The sequence below is a fragment of the Typopeltis vanoorti genome, chromosome 16 (genome assembly GCF_054136105.1).
Source record: "Typopeltis vanoorti isolate ZY-2024b chromosome 16, IOZ_Tvanoo_1.0, whole genome shotgun sequence".
Classification (NCBI taxonomy): domain Eukaryota; kingdom Metazoa; phylum Arthropoda; class Arachnida; order Uropygi; family Thelyphonidae; genus Typopeltis; species Typopeltis vanoorti.
Window position 1 is genome coordinate 42,523,123 of NC_143564.1, and position 27,894 is coordinate 42,551,016.

At 35.0% G+C, this 27,894-nt stretch overlaps 1 protein-coding gene across 1 annotated transcript in view; it reads left to right on the forward strand.

Annotated features, from left to right (window-relative positions):
• The window catches only part of Pgm2a (phosphoglucomutase 2), a 302,858-nt gene that overhangs the window by 77,615 nt on the left and 197,349 nt on the right, over positions 1-27,894 (forward strand). Inside the window, exons 5-6 of the mRNA XM_090406595.1 lie at positions 2,050-2,073; positions 20,206-20,375. Of these exons, the coding sequence (XP_090262721.1) occupies positions 2,050-2,073; positions 20,206-20,375 (194 nt within the window). The remainder of the gene's footprint in view (positions 1-2,049; positions 2,074-20,205; positions 20,376-27,894) is intronic.

Sequence of the window (27,894 nt, forward strand, 5' to 3'; positions counted from 1 at the left end):
AAGAACAAGCTGGATTTAGACTAAATAGAGGCTGTCAGGATCAGATCTTCACTTTACGACAAATAGTTGAGAAAGCATGGGAATATAACAAAGATCTGTATTTAAGTTTTGTCGATTTGGAAAAGGCATATGACAACGTGCCAAGAGAGAAGCTATTCAATACGCTACAGTTAAATGGTGTCAATGGGGCATTATATCAAGCAATACTTAGTGCTTATTTGAGTTGTAAGTCAGCAGTTAGAATTGAAGGAAGTACAGGAAGATGGTTTAATGTTAAATCTGGTGTGAGACAAGGATGTGCATTATCCCTCCTGTTATTCATTATCTGTATTGATCACATTATGAAGGAAAGTGGTATTAAACATGATATCAGAATTGGAGATGTTAATGTCAGCTCTTTGCTTTATGCGGACGATGTTATACTTCTAAATAAATCTGCTACAAGTTTGCAAGATTCCCTGACTAAATTGAATAACTGTTGTAATAGATATGGTATGAAGGTCAGCATTAAAAAGACAAAGACAATGAAAATAGGTAGAATTGTTGAAAATGTCAACTGCATTGCGAACAGGGAACCTCTGGAACAAATAAAACATTTCAGCTACTTTGGCATGATTTTTAATGAAGATGGTAAATTAAATATGGAAATAGACAACAGAATCAACAAAGCTGGTATATGGTAGGCAGTTAATTGAATAAATTCATATGGAATAAGAGAGAAATTAGTCGGAACACTAAATTAGCTGTATAGAAGACAGTGTTCAAACCAGTTTTAACTTATGGATCTGAGAGCTGGGTCAGAAGTAAAACACTTGACCAAAGACTAGTAACAATCACTACTCATTTCTCTTGTAAGATTTCCAGTGAGTAAGTCAGAATGCAAATATAGGGAAAACTGTAGGAAAGCAAATGTTCAAAGATGAATTTTAGTATCCAGTAGACATTATTCTTTGTTTTACATACTTTAGTATTTATGAAAACAGTAAAGATTTGATGTCATGAGTTCATGTAATTAATGTAAGGATATGAAATATAGAAATACTTTTTTGTAATATGACTAGAATTTTGTTTCAATGAATAATCCATCATTTTCAGAAGTTGCATGAATTGTGCTTTGTTTATAGCATGACTGAACAACAGTATAATGAAAGTATTTGCAGTGCCCAGCCATGTATGCGGAAACAAATCAAGTATCACTTTCTGTCAGAGAATCTGATTGTTTATATACTTATATATCCCTTTAGGGATGAGCTTGAATATATTTTAGCTTCTAATGCTATTGAATAGATGCAAGTGTGACAGTTCATGTAAGCAGTATAGGATGGAGATGCTAATTGTGGATCACAAATTTTGAACACAACTGGGGATACAATATGGACTGAGAGACTTGTTACTATCCAGAATATCAAGGATTATTCTGATGCCTTTGTGGGAACAAATCATTGAAAACATGGGAACATACCTCCTCTGATCTTTTATATATTCATTTTCATCATTTGCAGGAAAAAACTGATGCAAACACCAGCCATTGGGTAATGTTACCACATCACCATCTGGAAGTGAGTGGGGGAGCATGAAAGGCAGAAAGTGGACTCCCTGCACAGTTTAAAAATTGAAAAGTTTTGATTAATTCAGTTTTAACTTCTAACCTATGTTACATATTTGATTATTGGATAGTTGGGCAGTTGGTTAGTCATTCAGTTACTGTAAGTCGTAAATTGTTTAGGCAGTGTTTATAATTAAGAATTATAAATGCTGAACTTTTGAGTATTTTAAGTTAGTATTATATTTGCTGTCAGCATATTACCAAGTAATGTTGATTTTATAAAGAGATTCTTTTCTTTACCTGCTTAACATTTACTGAAATTAAATACTTGCATGCATTCAAGAACATTTGTATTAATTAATCACAAGAGTGATATAATATTATTTGACTATTTAGTTATAGCAATTAATATTGAAATGGCATTTACTTTATAATGAGGAGAGGAGGAACATAGTTCATTATAAAAATGCATATTCTAAATATATTATTATTTTTACTTGCAGGTTTATTGGAGTAATGGTGCTCAGGTACTAATTTATGTTATTTAAACTTGCATGTTACTCTAATGACCAGGGCTTCAGAAATCTGATTGCCACTTACCATCTGCAAGTTAAGAGAACCTACTAGCAAGTAGATTACAGGCTTGTTTAATTCTTCGGACCTGTATTTATATCTCCGGTGGATATACACTAAAATGTTACTGCAGTGATTATAAACTTTCAGCATTGATTGTATTCTATACTTTGATAATGTAAGTAAAAACAGTTGCTAAAATGCATTTCAGCAAATTTCAGATAGCTTCTTTGAAATAAGTGGATAAATGGTGATGAATGATTTTCAATCAGTGTATGGTAAACTTATGCCAAACTATAATAGAAGTAGGCTATAGTTAGATGTGCACATTGAATGAGACTGGATTTGACTCTTGGTGAATTTCTTGAAGTTCTGGAATTTGCTGGTTGAAGAATGATCTCCTTCACAGACTGGTATTTCAGCATCCATTATCCAGTGATTTTCATGAATTTGAGTTTGGTTCTTCCTAAAAGTTTTTATTTCATGTAATTGTACCTCATTTACATAACTTTCAGTTTTGTAAAATTGTTCAAATGACAGAATTTTCATGCCATAGTTCTCCTTACTATTACAGTGTTAGTTGCATTGTCTTAAACTTCTTAAGGGATTAGTTAGTTATTATTGTTTGAAGTGCATATTTGGAAGTAAAGTGTTCACGAATAACATTATATAAAGATTGTACTTGCCATAAATAGTAAGCATTATTTTACACTAAACCAAGGCATATAATTACTCCAGTAGTAACATATGTTTCTTTTTTAATAAAATTTTCATGCATTTCTGATAATATTGCAAGAGCTAGTCATTTCGGCTATGATTGAGGTTAATACCAGCACAACACAATCATCCATGCAGTGTATTTTGAACTGTTTCCATATTCTCATAGTGCTTGACTGCATGTGGTCTTTAAAGAGACAACTAAGTAGTATTTTCTAGGGATGAGGCGTAGACCATAAGGAGTTCAGGAAGATTTTCCTAGCTGTGTTTATCTCATATGGCACACTTGCAGTGTGGGTTAGACATAGTTTACAAAGTGCATGTTACAATTTCATGAATTCCTAGATGTGACATTCTTCATCAGTGTCGTCTCCCAACAAAATCAATCAATCAATGTTTCCCTGCATTCCAGAAGCTTTTCCTATGATCTTACGAGCCTTGGGAATAGATATGCTTTATCACTTGATTTTTGAAGTAAAGTGTGGAATTAGCTTATTACCAGCAACAATATTCAGCAGAACATCATCTCCTGAACGGTGTTATAAATATAATTGATGATTAATTTTATAACTCTTGTGTTAGTACTTGCACAATAGAATTATTGTAATTATTATTATATGGGTAACTCCATGGAGTCAAAAGACTCATCACAGTAGACCCACACTAATTAACCATTATTCACACAATACCTATCATATCTCTCCATAAACTTATTCACCATTGGAGATAAGTTTACTCACAACTACCATTTCACCCATTCACCACTCTCTAAGCAAAGAATCTAGTCTGCATACCTTGACTAACCACACTCTTACACAACTTTCAGAGGTGACCCTTTGTTCTCACTCAACTACTCATGTATATTCAAAAGTTCTTTTGTGTCATCTTATAGAATTCTTGTAGTAATTGGGAGCATTCCACAGACCTGTCACCAGCTTGGTCACTTATCTCTAAATCCTCTCCACTATCTCCTGATCTCTAAGAAACCCAGGTTACCAAATCTGTGCACAGTAGTCAAGATGTGACTGAATCATACTCTTCTAAAGATGGATAATAACTTCCCTGTCTTGTTTCTCAACATCAAGTAATCCTTTGAGCTATTTTGCCAACTTTTGCAATATGGCCTCTGAACTTCAAACCTCTAGCTACCATCACACCCAGATCCCTAGCATCATCAGTTTCTTGTAATCTATTACCACCAGTATGATACAAAGCCAATTTATTTAAATCATCCTGCAGGATATCTACATCACCTTTATCAACTATTGCTCTCCCCAATTTTGCATCATTGGCCACAAACTGATTATCCTCTTAAATAGTTTTGAATCATTGGCCACAAACTGATTATACCCTTAAATATTTTGCTGTATTGTTAATATGCAAATCAAAGAGCCCTAGTACATACAGAGTCCTGCAGCACTCCACTAGGCACTCATTTGCCTTGATTCAAGTTCACATACACCACCCTCTGATGTCTGTCAGTCTACCAGCTTGATATTCATTTACATTTGCTCCAACTTTTTGTAATTCAAATTTTTTGTAATAATTTTCCCATGCAGTTTTCTGTCAAACACTTTTGCAAAATCCAGAAATATAATGTTGTAGCCATTTCCCTTATCCAATTTTGCTGTTACATTTATTATAATATGTGAATAAATTAATAAAACAGGATTACAAAGCCATGCCGCTCTCTCTATAGAGTATTATGTTCCTGGCATCCATACCTGAATTTTTATCTTTAATCAACTTTTCCAACACTTTAACAACCACTTCAGGGATATTAATTGGTCTGTAATTTGCTACTTTTGTCTTAGTGCCACCTTTATGTGATGGAACTATCTTGCCTTCTTTCCACTCCTTTGGAATCTTGCCATAGCTGACACTAAGATAAAACAGTTTTGTCAGAGACACTGCCATTTTTCTTGCACATTCTTGTAGCACATGAACTGACATGCCATCCAGTCCCACTTCTGTATTCACATTAATATTTTTCAGTATGTTGAGTACTTCCAGTTCATCTATCCCAGTTGTCACATTGGCCTTTGTTGCATCATTAACTGCAAAATCACCACCACCTTTCTTGATGGTATACCTGTACAAATTGATCACTTAGTAACTCATCTATTTCTTCTTCTTCTATCATTTTCTTACCATCAGCACTGAGTAAAGCCTGCCATTCATTCTTACTATAATAAAGTGAAAAAAACGTTTGGATTTACTTTAACCTGCTTAGTTAATTTCTCTCAAAATCTCATTTCCCTTGTGCTTTGTGTTGTTCAAGATCATGCTGATTACCTTTTTATTTATATTCCTTCTGCAATGCTTTTATTTATTTTTTGACACCCGCTTCATATTGCTGCTCATCCACTTAATCCCTGTTGTTTATCCTCCTGACCCATGCGTGTAGTCTGATACTGCTTCTCTCAAACAATCCCTGATCACTTCCTGTGCACTATTGACATTCATTCCTTATAGCATCTTATGTCATGGCACTGCTGTAAGCTACCATCTAAGTTAGATGGGAATTCACAATCTCTTTCTTGATTGTGAATTCCCATATTGAGCAACCTCTCAGAACAAGACTTCATGGTTACTTTTCCCAATCAGAGATAGAGTTGCAACTGTAGTTGTAAATAGATCTGATGCTGTTACCAGATCCAACACTATCAAATCCTTGGTCCCCTCCATCATATGCTGTTCCAGGTAATTATCCCTTAGTAACTGTATAAATTCCATTTCCATCTTGCCATGTGTCCTTTCCTCCTTCTGATCTATATCTCCATAGTTGAAGTCTCAGATGAACCATTTCTCTTAGATCTGCAATCCATAACTTCTGTTTTTTGTTGGTTGAAGGTCTTCAGCTGTCATTAATAATACCCCTCCTATCCCATTCCCTTTATCTTTTTGAGAATACTGTTGAACTGGTCAATGCCAAAAACTCCTTTCTTTTATTTCTGATTCTTCTGGCATTTGTGTAAATGCATTTCAACATTCCTTTGGGCTCACAGGTAATCATGCATAATGTTATTACCATTCCCATTCAGATTTGAAACCTTGGAAACTGCACCCAGTTGTTCAGTTATTTCTGCACTCACAGTCATTTGTCCCATGGGTGGGCAGACACAATCTCGATTACATCTTCCCTAATATATTTGGTTTCCCTGATTTTGCACTTCCAAACTCACCGAACAACACTTTCTCCAAACATCTTAACTCCAGAACCATTCATATGTAGTCCAACAGGCATATACAGTTCCTTTCATCTATCAAATTCACTCCTTACATCTACACACTGTGCACCATTCTTCCTGTACAATCTTTTCATTGATTCATTAGCAATTATGGTTTCAGTTCTGTTCTATCATACTGAGGCAGAAAACTCACAATGTCAGTTTTCTTACTCTTTGTTTTAGCTTCTTCCAGCAATCTTTCATATCCTCTCTCATTCCATGTTTCTCACTTTTCAAATAATTTGTGTCTGCCAAAGCAATTAACTTGCTCACTTCTTTCTTCTGCAAACTTACAGCTTCACTAACATCTTTATCTTCACACCTGGGAAACGAAACATGCTTTCATCGCTTTCTCATTAAGTACACCTGTTATCGTGAAATCCCCGTTCACTGTACCACACATCAATCATTTCTGCAATAATTCAAGCTTATAGCATGTTTTGTCATGTGAAGGAGTCTGTGTATATATGCTATTTCTCTCTGAACTGTCACCTCAACCACATTTTTACTATCATCTGCTTTTTTCATACTCTCATTCGTATTTTGTACATTATCATTTGCTGCTTCTGCTACATTCTCTACAACATTTTCACAATCCTGCTTTACATCCTTAATATCAGTTTCTTCATTCTGCTTTTGGCCTGACTCGCAATTCTTGCACTTGCTCATGAAACATTTCCGACACACACTCTCTTCACCCTCACTTTCATCCCATTACTTTCAGTAATTGTAAATATATGCTTTTAGCACTGTCTGTCTACATGATAAATTATACATTATCTAAAGAATGATAAATGTTTAGGAAATATTTTTTTTTTAATTAAATTACTGAAGACCTGATATTTGTGCTAATTTCAGTGATTTTATTCTTTCTGCTAAATTGATGGTTGTACTAGGATACATCCTTAATACAGTTACAACACTTTCATAAGCTTGTTTTCTATAACCATGGCAGCCATTATTAACTCTTGCATATAGGTGCTGTTGGGCACATGCAGCATTGGAGATTGACAGCTGTCACAGAGAGTTGGTAATGAAGGAAATGAATTGATATTCATTTTCTTTGCTACTCAATATAAAATTTTATATTACATATAAATATGGAATATGTTAGCAATGTTTTATGTTAAGATGCTTTATAATTTCTCTTACCATCTCTTATGAGTTTTGTCACGGTAATTCAGTCAACCAGTAAGCGGCTGATTGGAAATGGTCATGTTTCTGTCTTTAAAATGGTTTCCTTCTTCACAGTGGCAGGATATGTGCAGGCATCTCCAAATACACAATAGCATTATCCACAAATATCTGAAGTGGAATTCTCCTTCCTTGGGAATTAATGTGCAGTGCGCTCACACAATGATATTATTGACAGCCATTTTGCTACAGTAAATCATGGGGATGTTATGATGTGCTGGGTTGGCATTTCATTGTGTAATGAATATGTCACTACTTATTATACAATGAATATATGCGTTTGTATTTAGTGATATGTGTTCAGCTGGGTTCACAGGAAATTTCTTTGTGGGAAAATTCTTTACTAGAAAATTTAAGGGAAAAATTCTTTATGGGGATCATTTTTTGCAAACAGGTTCTTCACTATATCAGTTTTGTGGCTGATATTGAAATGATATTTCATATACAAGTATCAACACATATATGAAAAAACAAATGCAAAACAAGAAATATTTTAGAAAATATAGTTTCCTTTTATATATCTGTATTATTTTCTAATTGATTTTATTAACATTTTTATAATTTTTTATGTATAAATTGAAATTAATGTGTCTGTTTTATTTTGAGTTTTCTAATTTTTGTTTATTTTGGGAAATATTTATAATTTTTTCTTAGATCCTACATTCTCTGTAGACAGGATATTAATTTTTACAGATCTGGCATAGGATGGTTATGGAGTAGGGGCACCGAAGTTAAGAATCAATACTTATAGCTTATTTTGCCTATTTTCTAAAGGGGTGCTGCTTTAGAAAATAGGCAAAATAAGCTATAAGTATTGATATCAGTTTGAGTAACATGAAAAAATTTCAGAAAAATAATTTCTAAAATTAAGAATGTGTATTTTTTTAAAAAATCTTTCACTATTTTATGTGCACTTAACAACACTCATCCAGATGTGATATTTTTTTAATGAATTAATTCACAAGATGAGGGGGTGCTTTCAATTATAGGATACCTGTATATTTGGAACTGACTCTATTTTTCTTGCATAATCAAGAGATTTTGAAGGCTATTATTGTTTTAGAGGGCTAGTTCAAGACTGTTCACCTTTGAGCAATTACTATATATTAAAGAAAATGATACTTAATCATACAATTTCTTTTATAAATCAGCTTAAAGCAAAATTTCAATCTGCAGCTGAAATACTAGTTTTCTTCTTATTCCCAATGCTAGATTTCATGAAACAAAATTTTAAAATTGATGTTTGTCATCTTGACTGGAAAAAAAAAGTGAAATACATAGTTAAGTAATTCTGTTAACAGTTTGAAAATAAACTGTAATGAGAAATATCTAGTTGGATTAGATGGCTAAATATCCCCCCCCCCCCCGAAAAAAAAATAATAATGAAATAGTTCAAACAAAAATTGAGCTACGAATTAGAAATTCATAATAAAATATATTACTATAAAGCATTATAAGGTCTAGCAAGTAATTTTTTTTAATGAAAATCATGCCAATAATTTTTTTTTTTTTTATTTGCAAAAAAATGTTTCTGTGATGAATTGTTGGTGAAAAATTGTGTGGACACAGCTCGGCATGTTTGGTTAGATTATGCTCATTATTTATGGTACGCTATCATATTTTTGTTTCACAATTATAGTGTTAAAGCTACATATGTTTAATATGCCTTTTATAGCTATACAAAGCAGACTGCAATACTGTGAACAAATGGTTTTTGTGGCAGGTGGATTTCTGTTACATTTCTGAAGCCCTGGCAATAATTACTTGATTGCAGTCATTTCTTTATACCAGTGATGATTATTATAACCAGTTATTTGATTACACTTTTCAGCAGTGAAATTTACCTTTAAGCAAAAGTAGATTATTTTAATATAATTAATTGGATTCTTTGCATACATAAATGTGTGTGTTGAATACAAAAATGATGTAATATTTATGGTTTGTTGATGGCAGTGTTAATAATTGGTGGATTTTTATATAGATGATATTCATGGATATTATCTTAATATTTAATCCTACCATAGAGATGATCTCTGTTTCTAACAATTATTTTTTTTAATTCCGAGTGTATACCTATATATTTTTATATGCACAAGGGTTCACTCCAATTGGTGCAATGATCTTAACGCTTTCAGAATCCAAATAATCACTGGCTCAAGACCAAAATACAAAATAAACACATTTAATAAAACAAAAACAATATATGTACACTTCAAACAACTTTACATAACTAACTACAAATTTAATTGGATCCAAGGCCTTTTTTTAAAATAAACTTACACTTAAGACTAAACACTTCGTTTTCAAAATGACAAAATGTCCATAACCAATTTCTCTCTCTCTCTGTGTCAAGGCCCTTTTCTGAAGATATATGATTCCATTCTTCATTTACACAAAATCCTTTTCATCACTCATGTAGCACACATAAAATCTTCCTGACTTAATTCTGTCTCTTTTCTTCAGTAGAAATAATAGTCAGATCCGGCATCCTTAATATAGATGAAACTTCCTAATCAGAGTTTTCTCGAACATTCCTTTAGAACGTAAATAGCAAATTCTTCTTTTATTCACTAAATGCTTATTGACAGTCTTAACTCTTCCATTACAGTTCTGCGATTCCCTTTTTCGGAATCTCCTATAAATCTTCCAATTAGCATTTCCTCCAATATTCCCTTTAAAACGCCTATAGCAATATTTCCCTTTTCAAATAGTTCCACGATTCCGTTTTCGGAATATACTATTAATTGTCCTCCAACTGTCACATAAAAAAAAACTCAAGTTCCTCTGAATCTAAATATCTGCCTGGCCTGTGTTCTAAATTCCTTCTGAACGCTATCCTTGTTTACTCTCCCATTGCTTCGATACCAAACTTGTCAGCTGTCAATCACACATCAAACTTCTCGGTGAGCATGCGCACTCCATGAAACTGGTAAGCAAGAAGTTAGGTATAAATAATGGCTGACACGTTGTCTCCGTTAGCGACAAGAGAGAATGTCTTCATAAAAACACAAAACTTAATATTTTAAATTACAATAAAATTCCTGTAAGTAATACAAATATCAAATCTGGTAAGTACATCAATTTTTTTAAACTTCTTTACATATCACTTTTGACAAAACAATTTCCATAACGGGCACATCGTATGTGCCGACAATGCATGTTATGAAACTAAAACTAATAAACATTTTAACATAAACAATTCGTAAAAATATTCAGAATTTTAATTATGATTATTTTTACAGCAGCATATTTTGTAATGTAGAAGTTAGCAGCTTGGAATTATATTGAGCCATTTCAAGGTTAATACTTTCCATGGCATGCAGATATTCATGCCCTGGAAAGTGGTGACTTTGAATGATATATCCTCTTTCATATGTCATGAGGAGCAAGAGTAATTACATGTATTACTTCCACTTTTGAGTATGGCATTAGGTTTTGTGCTTGTCTGAATCTTTTAATTTTTTTTTTTTTCAATTAAGTGAGTGTGGAGTGTATTTTGGTGTAGTAGATTCTTTGTTGTAGAAAGGATAGTTTGCATTATTTTGATTGCCATCTGAAGTTCCAGTGTCTTGTAAGCATATGAAAACTATCCAGACAGTTTGATATATGTGCGTGGCATAATGACACTAAAAATCTGTCTGCAAAATAAGCTTTTATTTACTCCTCTGATCAAGAAAGTGTATAAGTTGTACTTCAGCTATAGAGAGCATGCAAATCATTACTACTTCTGTTTAACAACTTGTTGCTTTTCAGTCAAAACATGTAATGCCCAAACTCTTCATAAAGAACTGATAGCCTGAAAGTGCAGCTTTCATGTTTTTGTAAACTGGATCTCAATTATCAGCTGGCAGTTCCTCATTCAAAATCTTACCAAAACACAAGCTGAAATCATATGGTGTAGATACAAGTTTTTAACTACTTTAAAAAAAAAGAAATAAAAATCAACTTATTTGAAACACAATAAAATTTATTATTATTAGTTTTTATTTATTTATTTTTTTAAGTGGGGGAGTTGGGATGACATCCCTAGGGGGCCTTGAGATCCTTAGGTTGACCATAGTTGAGTGTCTGCTCTATTATTAGCCTGGAACTTATTGTGATTAATAACATTTCCCTAAAAGTGGATCATCATAACACCACAATAGGATTGTCAGAGCTTGCCATTTATTCAGTCTGGTCAGTTATAATTTCTTGAATGGAGGACTTAAAGTAGGTATTTCTTTTTAAAGTTAGCTCTTAGTTCAGTAGGTTGTTTATGTTAATGTTTGTGCTAAGACTTGCCAATTTGTATATCAGAGGATCTGGTTTATTACCTTATGGGTTAGAACAGAATATTGCTTTTGTTGCTTGTAGATAATCTACAGGTAGGTCTAGATTAATGATTTGTATATATCACAGGATCTGGTTTATTGAATTATACATCAGAGCAGAATGTTGCATTTGTGGCTTGTAGGTAATCTGCAGCTGTGTCTGGATAATGAAGATATTATTATTATTATTATTATTATTTTGTTAATTATTTTGAGTTTTTGTCTGCAGCAAGAGCCTGTGTAGCTCAGTGGATGTGGCGTTTGCACACCATCGCGCTAGGCCGCACGAAGGAAGTCTTGGTTTCGAGTCTAGTCGGCGACTAGAGGAAATTTTTCTAAGCCTTTTTTCGACCGGTTCCCGAGTTAGTCGATCTCTGGCACGGGCAAGCAGGTTTTTCCTCCCGGAAACTCGGGTTTTTCGTCCTGTAAACTCAAGAAAATCGACCGTAGAACCCACATTATTTCAGACATTAAATATATTGTGTTAGGGTTAGAGACCACGAGATGGCGGCACATTTGAGCCGTCTCTCTTCACTGCGTACCGCTTAATTAGTGATAGCCTTGGGCCATCTGTCTCTGATTGGGTACCAGTGGAGATTGAACTGCCCACTCAGTCTCCAAAAAAAGTTAGATAGGGCTAAATGGCCTCGCCTACTCCCGTATATACGGGAATAAAAAGGCGTTAGCTGATAGCTGAGCTGATTTGATTCACAATATGTGAATCAAAATAATTAATTTATCTTAATTAAATATTTTTCGAATGTGTCTATGTGTAGCTTTTATAGAATTAAAAAAAAAGGCTCCTTAATCAGTGATTCATTCACTAGAAAGTTGAAGTAAATTTTACTACTTTTTTTCTGCTGGTAATACTGCACGTCTTTGGTCTGCTGCAGTATCATACTTAATTAGCTATTGCTTTTGTTGTTTTGAAAATGTTTCTTGTTTAATGATGTTTTGAAGTTTCCATGTGTTTTTTTGTTCTGTTACAGCTAGAAGTGTTATAAAGTTCTTTGTTAAGGAGAAATATTCTGTTTTACTGTTATTATGTGTTTAGTGATTTTTTTTTAACTGTGCAGTTCTAGTCTGTTCATGGTGTTAGGATAAGGTGTTGAAGACAATCCTAACCTCTGGATGAACTGAAATTTAGGGTTCAGTCATCCAGAAGAACATATGAGTAATAACATATAATTCAGGAAATTATATTTGTTATAGTGTTTTTCAGGAATTCTAGTTGTTTCTCCCATTATTTCATCATTGTTGAAATTTGTGGCTTTGTCTTACTCATTTAGCTTGGCATTATATGCTGTTTCTCACCATGCAGAATTTTAAAACACGTTTAAAGTTTATTTTACTTAGACATACTTAATACTGCAGGTATATGCTTACTGTAGTGAACCCTAAGGACCAGAGAATAGTTTAAGGTTCACTATAGTAAATTTATGATAGCAAAATGTATCAAGTTCTTTATTCTCTGGAATAAATATCTGAGAAAGTATTGGTTCAGGTGTGAAATTCATGACTTATTGGCCTTATCCTGCATATCTATCGACTTCTTTTGGGATTATCATTTTCTTCTTTCATCACTGAGTACTTTAATTGGACTATCATTCTTTTCCCCAGTTGAATAATTAAGTATCAGCCTATGGCATTCATGTACATAAGATTTTAAGTTTCACTATGTAAGAACTAAACTAGAATCCTTTGGCATCATATTTCATATTTAGTGTTATTTAGTATTTCGGTTAAAAATTAAGGACACAACCAGTCTTCGTTTTGGAATTTTGTATTTAAAGAAGTGGAAGTCTAATTCATTTCATGAATCACCTTGAAAACATGGATGGAACATCAACATTTTTTAAGTAATAGTAGTAGAAGATAAAAACATTGTGGTAGGGATCAGAATAATTCAAGTTAAGCACATATGTTCAGGCTCTCATAGAAGTTGCTGTTATGACAGTATCATTGAAAAGAGCCAGAAAGAAAGACTAATAGATGATTCTTGATATTTTATAGCTTCTTTCAACAGATGACTGATAATTTAAAATGAAATTGAGGATAGGATAGGACACGAAAATTTATAATAAAAGATGGTTTATAAATAGGGGAGAGGGGAATAGGTAATAAGGAACAGATTCAAACAATAATGAGAGAAATGAAGAGAACTAGAAGAGTTGAAAATGAAAATAAATTCAGGTGAATTAATGTTAGTTTTAAAGTGTTCGAATAAGTTTAGAGTAGTATAGACAATGCTATCCTACTTTATTCATGTGTGACTGACATGCTCTCATTGTTGAGTTTTTGTTATGTTGCTTGTGCTTTATTTAATTTGAATTAATACTGAAGATGCCTTTGATATTTGTTGAAAATTTAATACAATTAAAATTTAACAAGTGTTCCATCACATTCATTTTTATTTAAATGTTTATGCAAATTTCACTTCTTTAAAATAAAAACTTATGCAGATGTTATCTAAATGATTAAACAAGAGCCAAATTGAGTATACAGCCTTCTATTATCATAACTTACATGAAAGTGAAATTGCACCTCTTAGTTCTAAACTGACCAAAAACCAGTGGCGGCCTGTACATAAGCACTGTGACACTGCAGCACCTCCAAGGAAAAAATGAAAATTTTAAATTTTGTGTGTGTTTATAAATAATAACAATGCTTACAACATTATATAAATGCAATACAACATGTTAAAGGTTACAACTTATGTTTTGACATTGATTGAATAGTTAATAATTCGAATTGTTCAATTAATGCTTTAGATTACGAAAGATGCACACTGCGATCTAACGCCGATATTCATTTGCGCTTGTCAATGCATGTTACGTCATTCCCATGCTGACCAAACAGCAGTGGATTTTTAGTATCCATATGCACATTATTTCTGTGAGATATGAAACGTTTATTATTGGTGCTTGTGCGTGGTAAACTATTTTTTGTTAATCATATTTTATTTTGTTAAAATAACATATAATTATTTATTTATTATACATACAAGGCTGAATTATGACGAGTGTCACTGTTGAAAATATGAAAAGAATTATATTTTTTCAATTATCGTACACAAATGCACTGCAATTTAACGGCGATATTCATTTGCGCTTGTCATTGCTATTGATACGAAATTTTTTATTGGCTTTTGTTCGTGGTGAGGATGAAATATTTTTAATATGTAAATTTATTTATTGATAAATTCATTTCTGATTAGGAAAAATGAATTTTTTTTGTGTGTGTATATGCAGCACCCCCACTTAAAATTTTCACCAGCCGCCACTGGCAAAAACCAGATTAAGTTATAACAGAAGCTGTATACAAAATCTGATGAGTATTTTCTTTTTTGTTTAGAAAACCATAAAGGTTGGTTGCCAGTACTATGCAACTCTTACAAAGCTATTAGAAATAGGAAAACTCGGTATCAAATTTAAAAAGAAAAATGTTTAAAAAGTCTTTTGTTTGCATATGACCAAGGGATTTTATTTAGTTGAATATATTACAAATAGGTATAAGAAAATGCATTACAAAGAAGTATGTTTGAACTACATAAAATAAAATAATAAAGCTTACAAACTGAGAACAAATGACAAAATTGATGCTGTTTAAAGGGATTGTAACATCTAAAATTAAGCAGGTAAACAAATTTAACTTTTTTTTTGGGGGGGGGGGATGTGTTATATCTATCATGGAAAAGTAGATCATCAAAAAGCTTCTTCAGTCCATTGCTGGATGAATGCTTCACCATGCTTCTTTCATTTTCGTTGATCTTATGCATCTCTTTGCCATAAATATTCTTATATATCTCCTATAAAAAATATCCTTTTATCTGCATCCCATATTACTGCTGGTCTACCTGGTTTTTGATAACTAGTTCTTGGTGTCCATGAAACATCCATGAATAGGAAGAGAAGAAAGGAAGGCCATAGTGTCAAGGCAATTTAAAAGTAGATATTCATCAGAAAATAGCAAGATTTTAATGTGTGGACCTATGAGAAAAGCACACGAAAATTATCATGTATGTATGAATAGGGAAATGTATACAGAAATATTCATATAACAAAACTCATCGAGATTGTCTATTAGATGAAAGCGAACCAGATTGCTCTGTTTTGTGCCAAATGGTAAATATCAGATGGTTCATGAGATTTTTCCTCACAAAGAACACCACAAGGAGTCAAATTATATAAAATCTATATTAAAATTATACAATGTCTTAAGACATATCTGTTCTGTCTTAAGATGATCTTGCTCATCTTAAGACAGAACTTCAGGTCCTCTCTCATTTATTTATTAATGGTTATTCCAAAAAAAAAAAAAAAGTTGACAAGACTTTATTTTCAAACCATCCTTCTCTCCACAATCAGAATGTTCAGTACAGAGATTTGAATTGCCATTCCATACATTGTTAATCTCTCCATTAGGATTGTTTCTCTTTTTGAACATAACATCTGAGTGAATTTTGAGCATTCAAACCATTTGCACCTTCTGAGGTCTCCTAAGGTCTCCTTTATAAAATGCCAGGCTCTAGAATATCATGTCATGCTCCTCCGATCTATTTTTATATCAATTACTAACCATATAGTAGACTGGGATATTTTCACCATGCTGTATTTAGAAGAAAACTTTTACTCCAGACTCCTTGAAATATCTGTTACAGTTATCCATTCACACATATCTCTCACAGAAGAAGGACTTTTATTAAATGACATCTGGAATGATCTATTTTTATATCAATTACTAACCATATAGTAGAATAGGATATTTTCACCATGCTGTATTTAGAAGAAAACTTTTACTCCAGATTCCTTAAAATATCTGTTGCAGTTATCCATTCGCACACATCTCTCACAAGAAAGAAGGACTTTTATTAAATGACATCTGGAAATCTCTTGTTAAATCTTTTAGCATCAGATTTTGCCAATAATCATTCTCAGTCTTTATCTGATGGAACGAATATGTTGGTTAGCTAAAGCATGCCTCACAACTTTGTATTCTTGTTTAGGATGAATTTATTTCTTTATTTTTGTAACAAATTTTTCAAACATTTAGGTGATTTCCATTATCTATTTTAATATATATATATATTTTTTTTGTGTGTGTGCTAATTATAAACCCCGAAGAAGCCACCAGTTTGTGTGGTGTGATTGATGGTATAGTTTCAAATTAATGGCTAATAAAAAAATCTTTGTCATACTCAACTAAGGAACATATGTTTTCACACACATTCACATATTTGAATACAAAATAACTAATGCACTACTGTATAATATACTTTAAAAAAAATTTCCATCTTGATTTTACTTAGGCATAAGAAACAAGTTTACTTAAAATACCTTCACTCCTAGGCTAGGTGTTGCATGTAGAAAGAAGCTACTTTACTTTACTTACATCCATGGTATAAACGCCAAATTCTCAAAAACCACTCAGACTTCTTCATCTGGCTATTCATGAAGCCTCACTTTCTGCAATCCAGCTATCTAAATGATAAACTCAACCTCTCCTTTCAAACACCATTGTCCAAGCTGGATTTGATTCAGAAGCTTTTGCTATATGCAGTGACCCAACACAAATGGTATATCTACTTACCAGAATTCCTGATAACTCTCTCCACTCTCCCAGTACCCCCCCTTTTTTTTTTTCTTTTTTTTTTTCTTTTTTTTTTTTTAAGTTCCTCCAGATGCACTGTAGAGGTCACTTCTCTTGGTAAACCCAGATCACAATCTTGCAGAATGCCTTCCCTATCAACCATTTCAAACCCCATCCTTTGGTACTACAACAGTACTAAGTGGGGCAATATCCAGAACCTTTACTCTCCCTTTCAATTGCCTGTCTATTGCTTCTGTTCTTCTGACCCAAATGCTCTGAGCAAGTTAGAAATTATCCTTACTGGCATGAAGGCCTACATTCTCCATTCTACCCAAAATTCTTGTCTATTTTCCAAGCCCTGATTCAACAGAAAATGTACCAAAATGGTGAAGGGAGAGGAATAAAAAGTCAGCTTACCTAAAAATTCCTGATGCTGTCCAGAGGGGAGGAGCAGTTTGGCTCATAGATGATCTCTTCCTCACAGGGGGCTTGCAACAAGAACTCCACACATAGCTTTATACTATGCCTAATAAATCCAAATCTGACTTCATAAAGGACAATGGCAGAAAACTCACTTATTATTCAAATGGAAACTGTGTCATCTAGTCCCTTACAAAGGTCATCAGACACAACTTATATTCACCTGTGCTTCCATCTCTCTCATCCAGATTGCACCGCTCAACGGTAAGACTGATCTCCTGGCACCACCGTTTTCTTCCGACTCCTGCATAGATGGAGTTGGGGGAAAAGATGAGTTTCTGGATGGTAGGTAAATTTCTTCTTACCATACCAGAAACTCAGCACCATATGCCACCTGTATTTTATCAGCTGAAAGACATCAGAAGAATACCTGATGACATCTTTCCAATTGTACTTAACCATTGTGCTCAAGAGCTAACACTAGTCCTTAATTGTCTCTTTGATCTTCTCTATTCATTTGGAACTTATCTCAGTGTATGGAAGCAAGCATACATCCAACCTATTCCAGTAAAAAGGAAGATAAAGAAGTTCGTGATAGTTATTTGGTCTACTAACAAATAGCTGTCACCTCAATTCTCCAAAATAATGGCAGAAGTTATCAGATGCTATTTTTCACTTAACCAGCTGCAAACTCTACAAATTGCAAATCATCTCATCCTTAGATACCTACCAATTAATCAGCAACCACCATATTTATGGCTGACATCTTAGCCCGTATCACTCATCATGGGACACATTCCATGGAAAGGTTCAGAGAAATGTGCTGTCACCTATGATGTTTCCATGGCTATTGATTGCTTTTTTCACTGAGGACTGCTAAGCATAATGCTTTCCTTCAGTGTACCTGCCACCCTCTGTAATTGGATAGCCAACTTTCTCTCTGGTTATTCACTGTGACATGGTGGAAGGCATCCTCTTTTCAAGCTTTTCCACCAAAGCAGGGATACTACAGGGTTCTGTACTCTCACCTGTCTTCTTTTTATATCCTTAAACAACCTTCTCTCAATCACTCCTCCTATTCACAGCTTTGCTAATCATAAGTGCACAATAATCATCCTGCTCATTCAACAGACCAGGCAGTGCTCACACATCCCAAGCTTCCAGATAATCTGTATCTAGTACCTTAATCACTGATTTCAATACCATCCACCTTGGGGAAGGATAACTGGGTTACCTTCATTGCCATCAAAATGCAGTCTTGCTTTTTTTTTCCTTTTTTTTTTCTCTCTCAAAAGGATCTCATCTTACCTTTAGTAATGCATAAATCACTAACAGGATAAGATCTCTCTTTGGACTGACATTTACTGTTAGCCTCTCCTGGCATGAACGTATCAGTAATTTTCTCAGCCTTTAAAGACTACATATTATTTTCTGCTCAAGATGCTGTTTTTCACTTAACCAGCTGCCAACACTACAAATTGCAAATCATCTCATCCTTAGAATACTCTTTGTGTTTGTGGGGGATAGAATCCAGAGGGGGGAAAAGTTCAGCTGATGATCTCTATTTCACAGATGCACTGTTTCAATTCTGTCTTCTTTAGGTATTCTATGGTCACTGCTCCAATAAACTGGCAACCACCATTCCTCCATTTTTTTAAAATTTTTATTTTATTTTACCCGCTGTTGGGTTAAAACTAGAGCAGCAACCTCCTGACATCCCTTTTCAGTACAATTGCATCAACCTCTGTCCTCTGGGACAGAGATTGGTGCAGTTATACTGAAAAGGGATGATGTAAACTGCAAAACAGTTACTACCTTCAACTTTTCAGGAGAAATATTAATAAATTTCTTCTTTCTCAATCTTCACCAGCAGCTCATACATGATACTGATGTGATATAGGTTGTTCTTCTACCTATCTTGTATGGGATTAATATATTTATTGAAGAATCACTACCAAAGTTTCTCTCATTGAGAGGAAACTTTGGTAGTGATGCTGTATTGTGTAATAATATGGTGATAAAACTATTTTGCTGCATGTATATGGAATATTCAAGTAGCTTTGTATCCCATAAATACATGAGACACAAAGAGCAACCTAATGTGAAGCAGCTACTTTTCATATAGGTATCCTAAGTTTTGAAGATATTTCATGCACAAAGTTTTGTTTTAAGAACGAAAATATAATTTTTTGTTAAGTATATTTTCCACTTTTTGGGGGGGGGGGGAAACGCTGTATTTGCATCACTGATTCATTAAATGTCAAGTTGCAGTTGATGTATGCCAATGTAGCACCATTCTAATTTGATGACATCATGTTCTGAAACAAAAAACGACTTCAGAAACATTTTATAAAAATTGCTTATTTTTTACCAGAACCAGTTGCATAAACATTAAAATGTCAAAGCTTTTGAAACAGCATTCAATACATTGTATCACTTTACAGGTGATCTTGCACCAAGTCCACTAGACTTACACAAATTTCTATGCCATATTGGGATTCAAACTCATTCTGTTACAGTAGTTTAAAATTTCTATATGATACTTTATATAAATGTCTTTTGCATTTTAATCTAAATGTAATTTCTTTCATCAAATCTGCCTCACTTTAAAAAAATAATGTCATAGATTATTTCACCACATGACAAAGGCATTCAGTCAAGTATTGAAAAAAACTTGAAGCCATGGTCTTCTGCTTGGAATGTTGAGTTGACATCATCCAGCCCTCTTTGCAAGGATCCTTTGTTCGAAATGAAGACAAAATATTACAGTGCTTTGAATGAAAATGTTTTAGACAGGTTAGTCCCATAGTGAAAAATTTTATTAATTTTATACATACATATCTATCAATCAATATACAGGGTGTTCGGGATAAATTTGACATATTTATAATTAATTATATTTTTCCGTAAGTTACATGTATTAACACACACTTCTCTTCATTTAAAAGTTTGGACCCTTCTTCATTCATATACAAGATGTCAGAAAGGATGGATAGCTGGAACCCACCTGAATCATGGAAGAGAATAACTTGTATCATGATGATTCGTGCCCACCATCAAAATAAGGATATTACGACTGCTGCCTAATGCTCCCTGAATACAGTAAAAACAATCAGGCATGAACTAGAGACTTGCAATGGTGACTACGAGGATGTAGCAAGAAGAAAGATCCCTAGCAGACGATCTGATTGCGTTCGTACAGCAGAATTCCTCGCAAATCTGCAGGAACAGGTGTTGAAGAACCCTGGCATTGGAATTCGGGCTTTGTTCGTGGAGTTGCTAACTGTAGTCAAGCCCTGGATAACAAGGGTAGCCAATGGTAGGCCGTATGTATGGCAGCAGGATTCGGCCCCTTGCCACACCTCTGGGAAAAGTCAAAAATGGTTGTCTGAAAATTTCTACGACTTCACCAGTCCAAATGTTTGGCCTCCAAACTCCCCAGACCTTAACCCCATGGATTATTTTGTATGGGGCGCAGTTGAAAAAGACACCAATCGCACTTCCAGTAATACAAAAGCCCAGTTAATGGATAAAATTAAAACAGTTTTTGCGGCCCTTCCCAGGGAGACTGTAGCATCAGCTTGTTCGAGGTTCCGAAGCAGAATTGAAGCTGTGATCGATGCTAATGGTGGTTATTTTGAGTAAATCTTGTTGATAGTATTGTAATTAACTCTGCCTGTAATGTTTTTTTGTCAATTCATTAAATTTAATAGATACAAAGAAGATTTTCTTTTTCCTTACGAAACTGTCAAATTTATCCCGAACACCCTGTATATATATATATATATATTAAAGGCATATGTATGTTTTCTAAGTTACATGAGGTAGGGTAGTCTGATTTTTATTAAATTTACTCTCATTACCAATGCTGTTAATTGACAAGAGTGAAATCCACTACATGAGTGATAAATTGGCACACTGTCATTTTTATGTACATGGAGTGCTAAAAACAAGGGGGAGGGAGGGAAGAATTACCATTCCCATAGTTGAACATTCAGTTAAATATACATTCAGTTAAATATACACCCATAAAAAAAATGAATACACTCATGAGTAGTGTATGAGATTATGGTCTCTACTTCTCTGCTCGAAGTGCCTCATTGTCAGAATGATAGTATGATGCTCCTTCAGAGTTGCCAATTTCATTAACACATTACATGCTGCGTGGGTCATTGATGACTTCACAATGGACTTTTTGATTTCTACTATTAAAAGAAATATTTCATATCAATTATTATATAATTATCATATCTAGCATATATACGAGGTAGTATCAAAAAGTTTCGAGACCTACTCTGTTTACGAGAAATTACTTTATTTATCTACGTTTACATACTATCACCTTCAAAATAGTCCCCTTGCATATCATTACAGCGCTCCCAGTGTTCTTGCCACTTCTGGAATATGTCAAGGAAGTTTTCTTTTCGAAGCATGTCAAGCACCTTCTTAGATTCGCACTGGATCTCCGTAATGGTGTCAAAACGGTGACCTTTGAGCTGGATCTTCATCTTCGGAAAGAGGGCGAAGTCTGTGGTTTTAAGGCATCTGAGATCCCTCAGATGCCTTAAAACCTGGCAGTAGAACTCTCTATGATGGTCTGGCCCTTGAGTACGAATTCTCGATGCACAATGCTGCGAATGTCGAAAAAGACGATGAGCATGCACTTAGTCGAGCTGCGGACCTGCCTCGCCTTTTCCAGTCGTGGAGATGATAGGCTTTTCTACTGTGAAGACTGTTGCTTCATCTCAGGGTCGTATCCCATACACCCAAGTTTCGTCACTGGTAATGATCCTCGACATGAAGGATGGGTCATCCACGGCATGCTGATGGAGTTCTTGGCAGACTTTGACGCGGTTCCTTCTGCTCCTGGGTCAGCAGCTTCGGGACGAACTTGGCAGCAACACAGCACATGTTCAAATCACATGTGAGGATTGCCTGGACTGTTCCATATGACACACCGACAATGGCAGTAATGTTGTGGAGTTTTCTCCGACGATCCTCATGCAAAAGTTGCCGAATGGTTTTGACATTTTGGGGGGGTTGAGCTCGTTGAAGGTCTTCCTGATCGTCGCTTCAAGGCACCACCCAAAACAACTCGAACGACTCATTGCAGCATCGCAGTAAACTCAGCGAATCATGTCAAACGTCTCTGTGGCAGATTTGCTCAGTTTCATGCAGAATTTCATGTTTGCTTTTTGTTCTAACTTGCTGTCTATGATGAAATCGCAGATGTGGTAATGCTGGTGGTCAGAATAGCATCATTTGCACAGATCCCGATGTACACAGGAGAAGCCTTTTGGCACACTTACTTATGAAGGTAGGTGCTCCCTGTGACAGTGCGTGCAGCCTTGTGCTGCCATCTGTTGGCGTGTTACAAACCTAGTCTCGGAACTTTTTGATACCACCTCGTATATCACTGTTAATTTTTAGGGAAAGACAACGTATACCGTTATATTAATTAAAAAACTTTAATTAATACGTCCTATATTTCGGTAATGTTACATTACTGTCTTCAGGGAACATAATTAATGATGTGCATGCAGGCACTAATACTGAACAAATACTGCTGAAGACAACAACTGAAGTCTGTCCTAGAGTCCTAAAAGATGCCACCTAGTGGACTAAATTGGGTGGTCTCGGCTGTTGGGCTGATGTTCTAAGAATGCAAGCTTCCCATATTTGGGGTAGTCTCATGCATCCAAATTTGTTGAGGTTTGGGGAGTTTTTTTAGAGCTGAGGCTGATTCCAGGAATAATCTCTCATATTTATACTTGCTGTGGTGTAGTAAGGTAGATTTCTTCCAGCATATTTTGTGGCGGGTGTCCAAAGCATGGTCAGCAAGTCCTGAGTGGCTGCATTGGTGGAAACGGATATAATCCTCATGTTTGCATATCCTGATATTAGCTGTCCTGCCTGTTTGGCTCTAGTAAGACAGTTTGCAACTACAAGGGATCTGGTATACCCCAGGTAGGTCTAGGGGAAGTGGCTGGTCCTTGGGAGAGCAGATAAGAGATGCCAATTTTTTATATGGTTTATAACAAGTTGTCAAGTCATATTTTTTTAGGATTTTTGTTAGCTTTTCAGAAGTACCCTGAATATAAGGAATGGTGATAGATTTAGAGTAATCCCTGTTATGGAGGGGGGGGTTGAGGTTAATCGGTTTTAATATTTTTTTGGATATTTGGATATTCTTAACACCTTTGTAGCCTTTGACTATAAAGGTGTTAAGAATATGGTTAAATTCAGTGGTAACGGCATTGTTATCTGGATTGATTAATTTTGCCTTGTTATGTAGGGTTTTTATAATCCCATATTATCGGGAGTGGTGGTGGTGGTGTGATTGTTGGTGAATGTATCTACCTGTATGTGTAGGTTTTCTGTAAACAGAGAAAGCCAGGGATCCATCAGGCTGGTGTGTAATCAGAGTGTCTAGGAAAGGAAGATTGTTATTGTTTTCTTTTTAAACTGAATCCTGGGGTGTCGATTGTTTAAGTGTGATAAGAAGTTGTGGAGTATGTCCAAGCCATGCGGCCAAATAGTGAACACATCATCTACATAGCATAGCCAAACAGTAGGTTTAAGTGGAGTCGAGTTTAAGGCTTTTTCTTCAAAGGTCTCCATAAAGAAGTTGGCCAGAGGTGGAGAGAGTGGAGAACCCATAGTTGTCCCCTCTATTTGTTTATAGAATTTTTCCTACCAAATGAAATAGCCCGAGTTCATGGTAAACTGAAATAGGACTGAGATATCGGGAGTAAATTTGGCTTAGATGAGGTCCAAACAAAGTATCTTTCAGTGAGACATTGATGAATAAGGAGGAGACATCAAAACTGACCATTATGTCAGTGTGTTGGAGTGAGAGGTTTTCTATACTGGCTTTAAAGTGGGCTGAATGTTTTGTGTGTGAAGGTGTGTTGCCAGTATATTATGTGAGCACTCTGGCTAAATGTTTGGCTAATTTGTATGTTGGGGAATCAATGCCATCCATAATGAGATGTAATGGCACATTCTGTTTATGGATTTTTGGAAGTCCATATATTCTGTGGGGTTCTAGAGTTAAAAGGTTTTAGTTTGTTAGTCACTTCCATAGGCCAAGAAGTAACCTTCTTAAGAAGCCTATGGAGTGTTCTGATTTGGGAGCTGGTGGGATCATATTCTATATGGAGGTAAGTAGATCAATCTAATAGTAAAGAGGAAAGCTTACTTGTGTAGTCAGTTTTGTTTAGAACTATTATATTATACTGTTATTTTTTATTTCCTGTAGAACTTTGAATTCTTCTTTAGATAGGTTGCTTTTTGGAGGTTTAGTTTGGGTAAGAACACCGGCTACATCTAGTCTGATATTGTTGGCAATATGGTTGGGAAGGTTGCAGATACCACGTTCTACCTGAATCATTATTTTTTCAGAAGATTTTTTTCGATGCTACTGCGAAGTTGCGGCCTAGATAGAGTGCGCTGATTGCTTCAGGCTTCAAGGTAAGGGATGATAGGTTTATTACTGAGTTGAGAGGTAGTTGACGTTTGCAAGCTGGATTCTTTTTTAAACTGTTTGATTTCTGCTGAACAATTAAAGGCGTCGGAGAGGATTGTCCAAAGGTCGTCGTTCAGTGTGGCCGCAGCTCTTCTTCTAGCACACAAATAGCCTCGTCATTGTTGGCCAAGACACGCCAATTTGTCCCCATAAGAGAGCAAAGCTAGTGTGTCTATATATGTGGAGAGTTTTAGGTGAAGTGAATCAGTGCGTTAATTTTACACAATTAGGGATGACATTATTATCCCGGCAGCGTTTTCGAAAGGCTAATCGATTCAGTTGTCTAGAGATCTTCAGTTTTAACTTGCTGCTTTCATTGGCCTTGTTTACGATGGAATCTCCGTGGATTAACTTCACACTATTACGGAGGAAATTGCCGCTACCTGCCTTCTCTTGGCCGACACTAACGAGGCTATTTGTGTGCTAGAAGAAGAGCTTGCTGCCCCGCTGAACGGTGATCTTTAGATGATTTTCTCCGACGTCGCTAATTGCTCAGCAGAAAAGGAATTTCAAAAAGTACGATGTCAACACATCAAAAAATTCGAAAGTTTAAAAAAGAACTCGGCTTGCAACCTCAGCTACCTCTCAACACAGTAATAAACCTGTCATCCCTTACCTTGAAGCCTGAAGCAATCAGCAGACTCGCTAAGCCACAACTTCGCAGTAGCACTGAAAAAAATCTGAAGAAATAATGATTCAGGTAGAACGTGGTATCCACAACCTTCCCAACCATATTGCCGACAATATCAGACTAGATGTAGCCGGTGTTTTTACCTAAGCTAAACCTCCAAAAAGCAACCTATCTAAAGAAGAATTCAAAGTTCTACAGGAAATAAAAAATAAGTAAAATAATAATTACTAAAGCAGATAAGGGAAATGCCACTGTAGTTGTAAACAAAACTAACTACACCAGTAAGCTTTCCTCTTTACTATTAGATTGGTTTACTTACCTACCTATAGAATACGATCCTTGGACACACTCCACAACTTCTTATAACACTTAAACAATCAACACCCCAAGATCCAGTTTACCTTGGAAAAAGAAAACAATAACAATCTTAGACATTCTGATTACACACCAGCCTTAAGGATCCCTGGCTTTCTCTGTTTACAGAAAACCTACACATACAGGTAGATACATTCACCAATAATCACACCACCACCATCAACCCTCCCAACAATATGGGATTATAAAAACCCTATATAATAGGGCAAAATTAATCAGTTCAAATAACAATGCCATTACCACTGAACTTAACCATATTCTTAACACCTTTTGTAGCCAATGGCTACAACCCCCATAAAATCCAAAAAATATTAAAACCGATTAACCTGAACCCCTCCCCCCCCATAACAGGGACTACTCTAAATCTATCACCATTCCTTATATTCAGGGTACTTCTGAAAAGCTAACAAAAATCCTAAAAAAATATGACTTGACAACTTGTTGTAAACCATATAAAAAATTGGCATCTCTTATCTGCTCTCCCAAGGACCAGCCACTTCCCCTAGACCTACCTGGAGTATACCAGATCCCTTGTAGTTGCAAACTGTCTTACTACGGCCAAACAGGAAGGACAGCAAATATCAGGATATGCAAACAAGAGGATTATATCCGTTTCCGCCAACGCAGCCACTCAGGACTTGCTGACCATGCTTTGGACACCTGCCACAAAATATGCTGAAAGAAATCTACCTTACTACACCGCAGCAAGTATAAATATGAGAGATTATTCCTGGAATCAGCCTCAGCTCTAAAAAAACTCCCCAAACCTCAACAAATTTGGATGCATGAGACTACCCCAAATATGAGAAGCTTGCATTCTTAGAACATCAGCCCAACAGCCGAGACCACCCAATTTAGTCCACTAGGTGGCATCTTTTAGGACTCTAGGACCGACTTCAGTTGTTGTCTTCACCCATATTTGTTCAGTTTTAGTGCCTGCATGCACATATCATTAATTTTATGTTCCCTGAAGATGGTAATGTAACATTACCGAAATATAGGAAGTATTAATTAAAGTTTTTTAATTAATATAACACAGGGGTTGGCAAACTTTTGAGACGGAAGAGCCAAACCTGTCCCTCACAACAATTTAAAAATTATTCGAGAGCAACAAATATATTTTTACAAATAAGGAAAATTTAAAGCAATATTATAGTAAATTTATAGTAATATGTAACAAGTTATAATATTAATTATATCTTTATTACGTGAAGAAAAAATCACAAAAAAAATTGCTCTCATTGGTTTTAATCAGTGTGAGCAATGACCTTGCATTTCCTTACAAAGTTTCTGTATGTCTGGTTTGTAACTAGTCATTTTTAATTTAAGGCACGATTCCAAGTTGGTATCAGTAATTTGGCTCTTCAATTTACGTTTAATGAAATTCATGTTAGAAAATGATTGCTCACATAAATATGTAGATCCGAAGATACTGAGAACACCAAATGCAAATTTTTTCAACTCATGATATGAGTCCGGAAGACTATTCCAAGTATTGAAAATCATTGAGTCTGCCATCTGTAGTTCTTTTATAGCAATCTGCTTGTGCTGTGAAATCAGACTGCATTTTTCTTTTTCCAGTTCTTCTATTTCAGTACCAAGATACCAATTTGGAGCTCCATAAGTCTTTGCTTGTCAAGTCCAGCAATTGTATTTCAAAATTAGCCGTGTCAGTATCAAACAGAGAAAAATTTAATTCCTTCACATTGGCATTAAAGGATTTGTAATAAAAGCTAGAGTCGCTTTATTATTTCTGAATTCCTGAAACCTTTGAAGAAAAG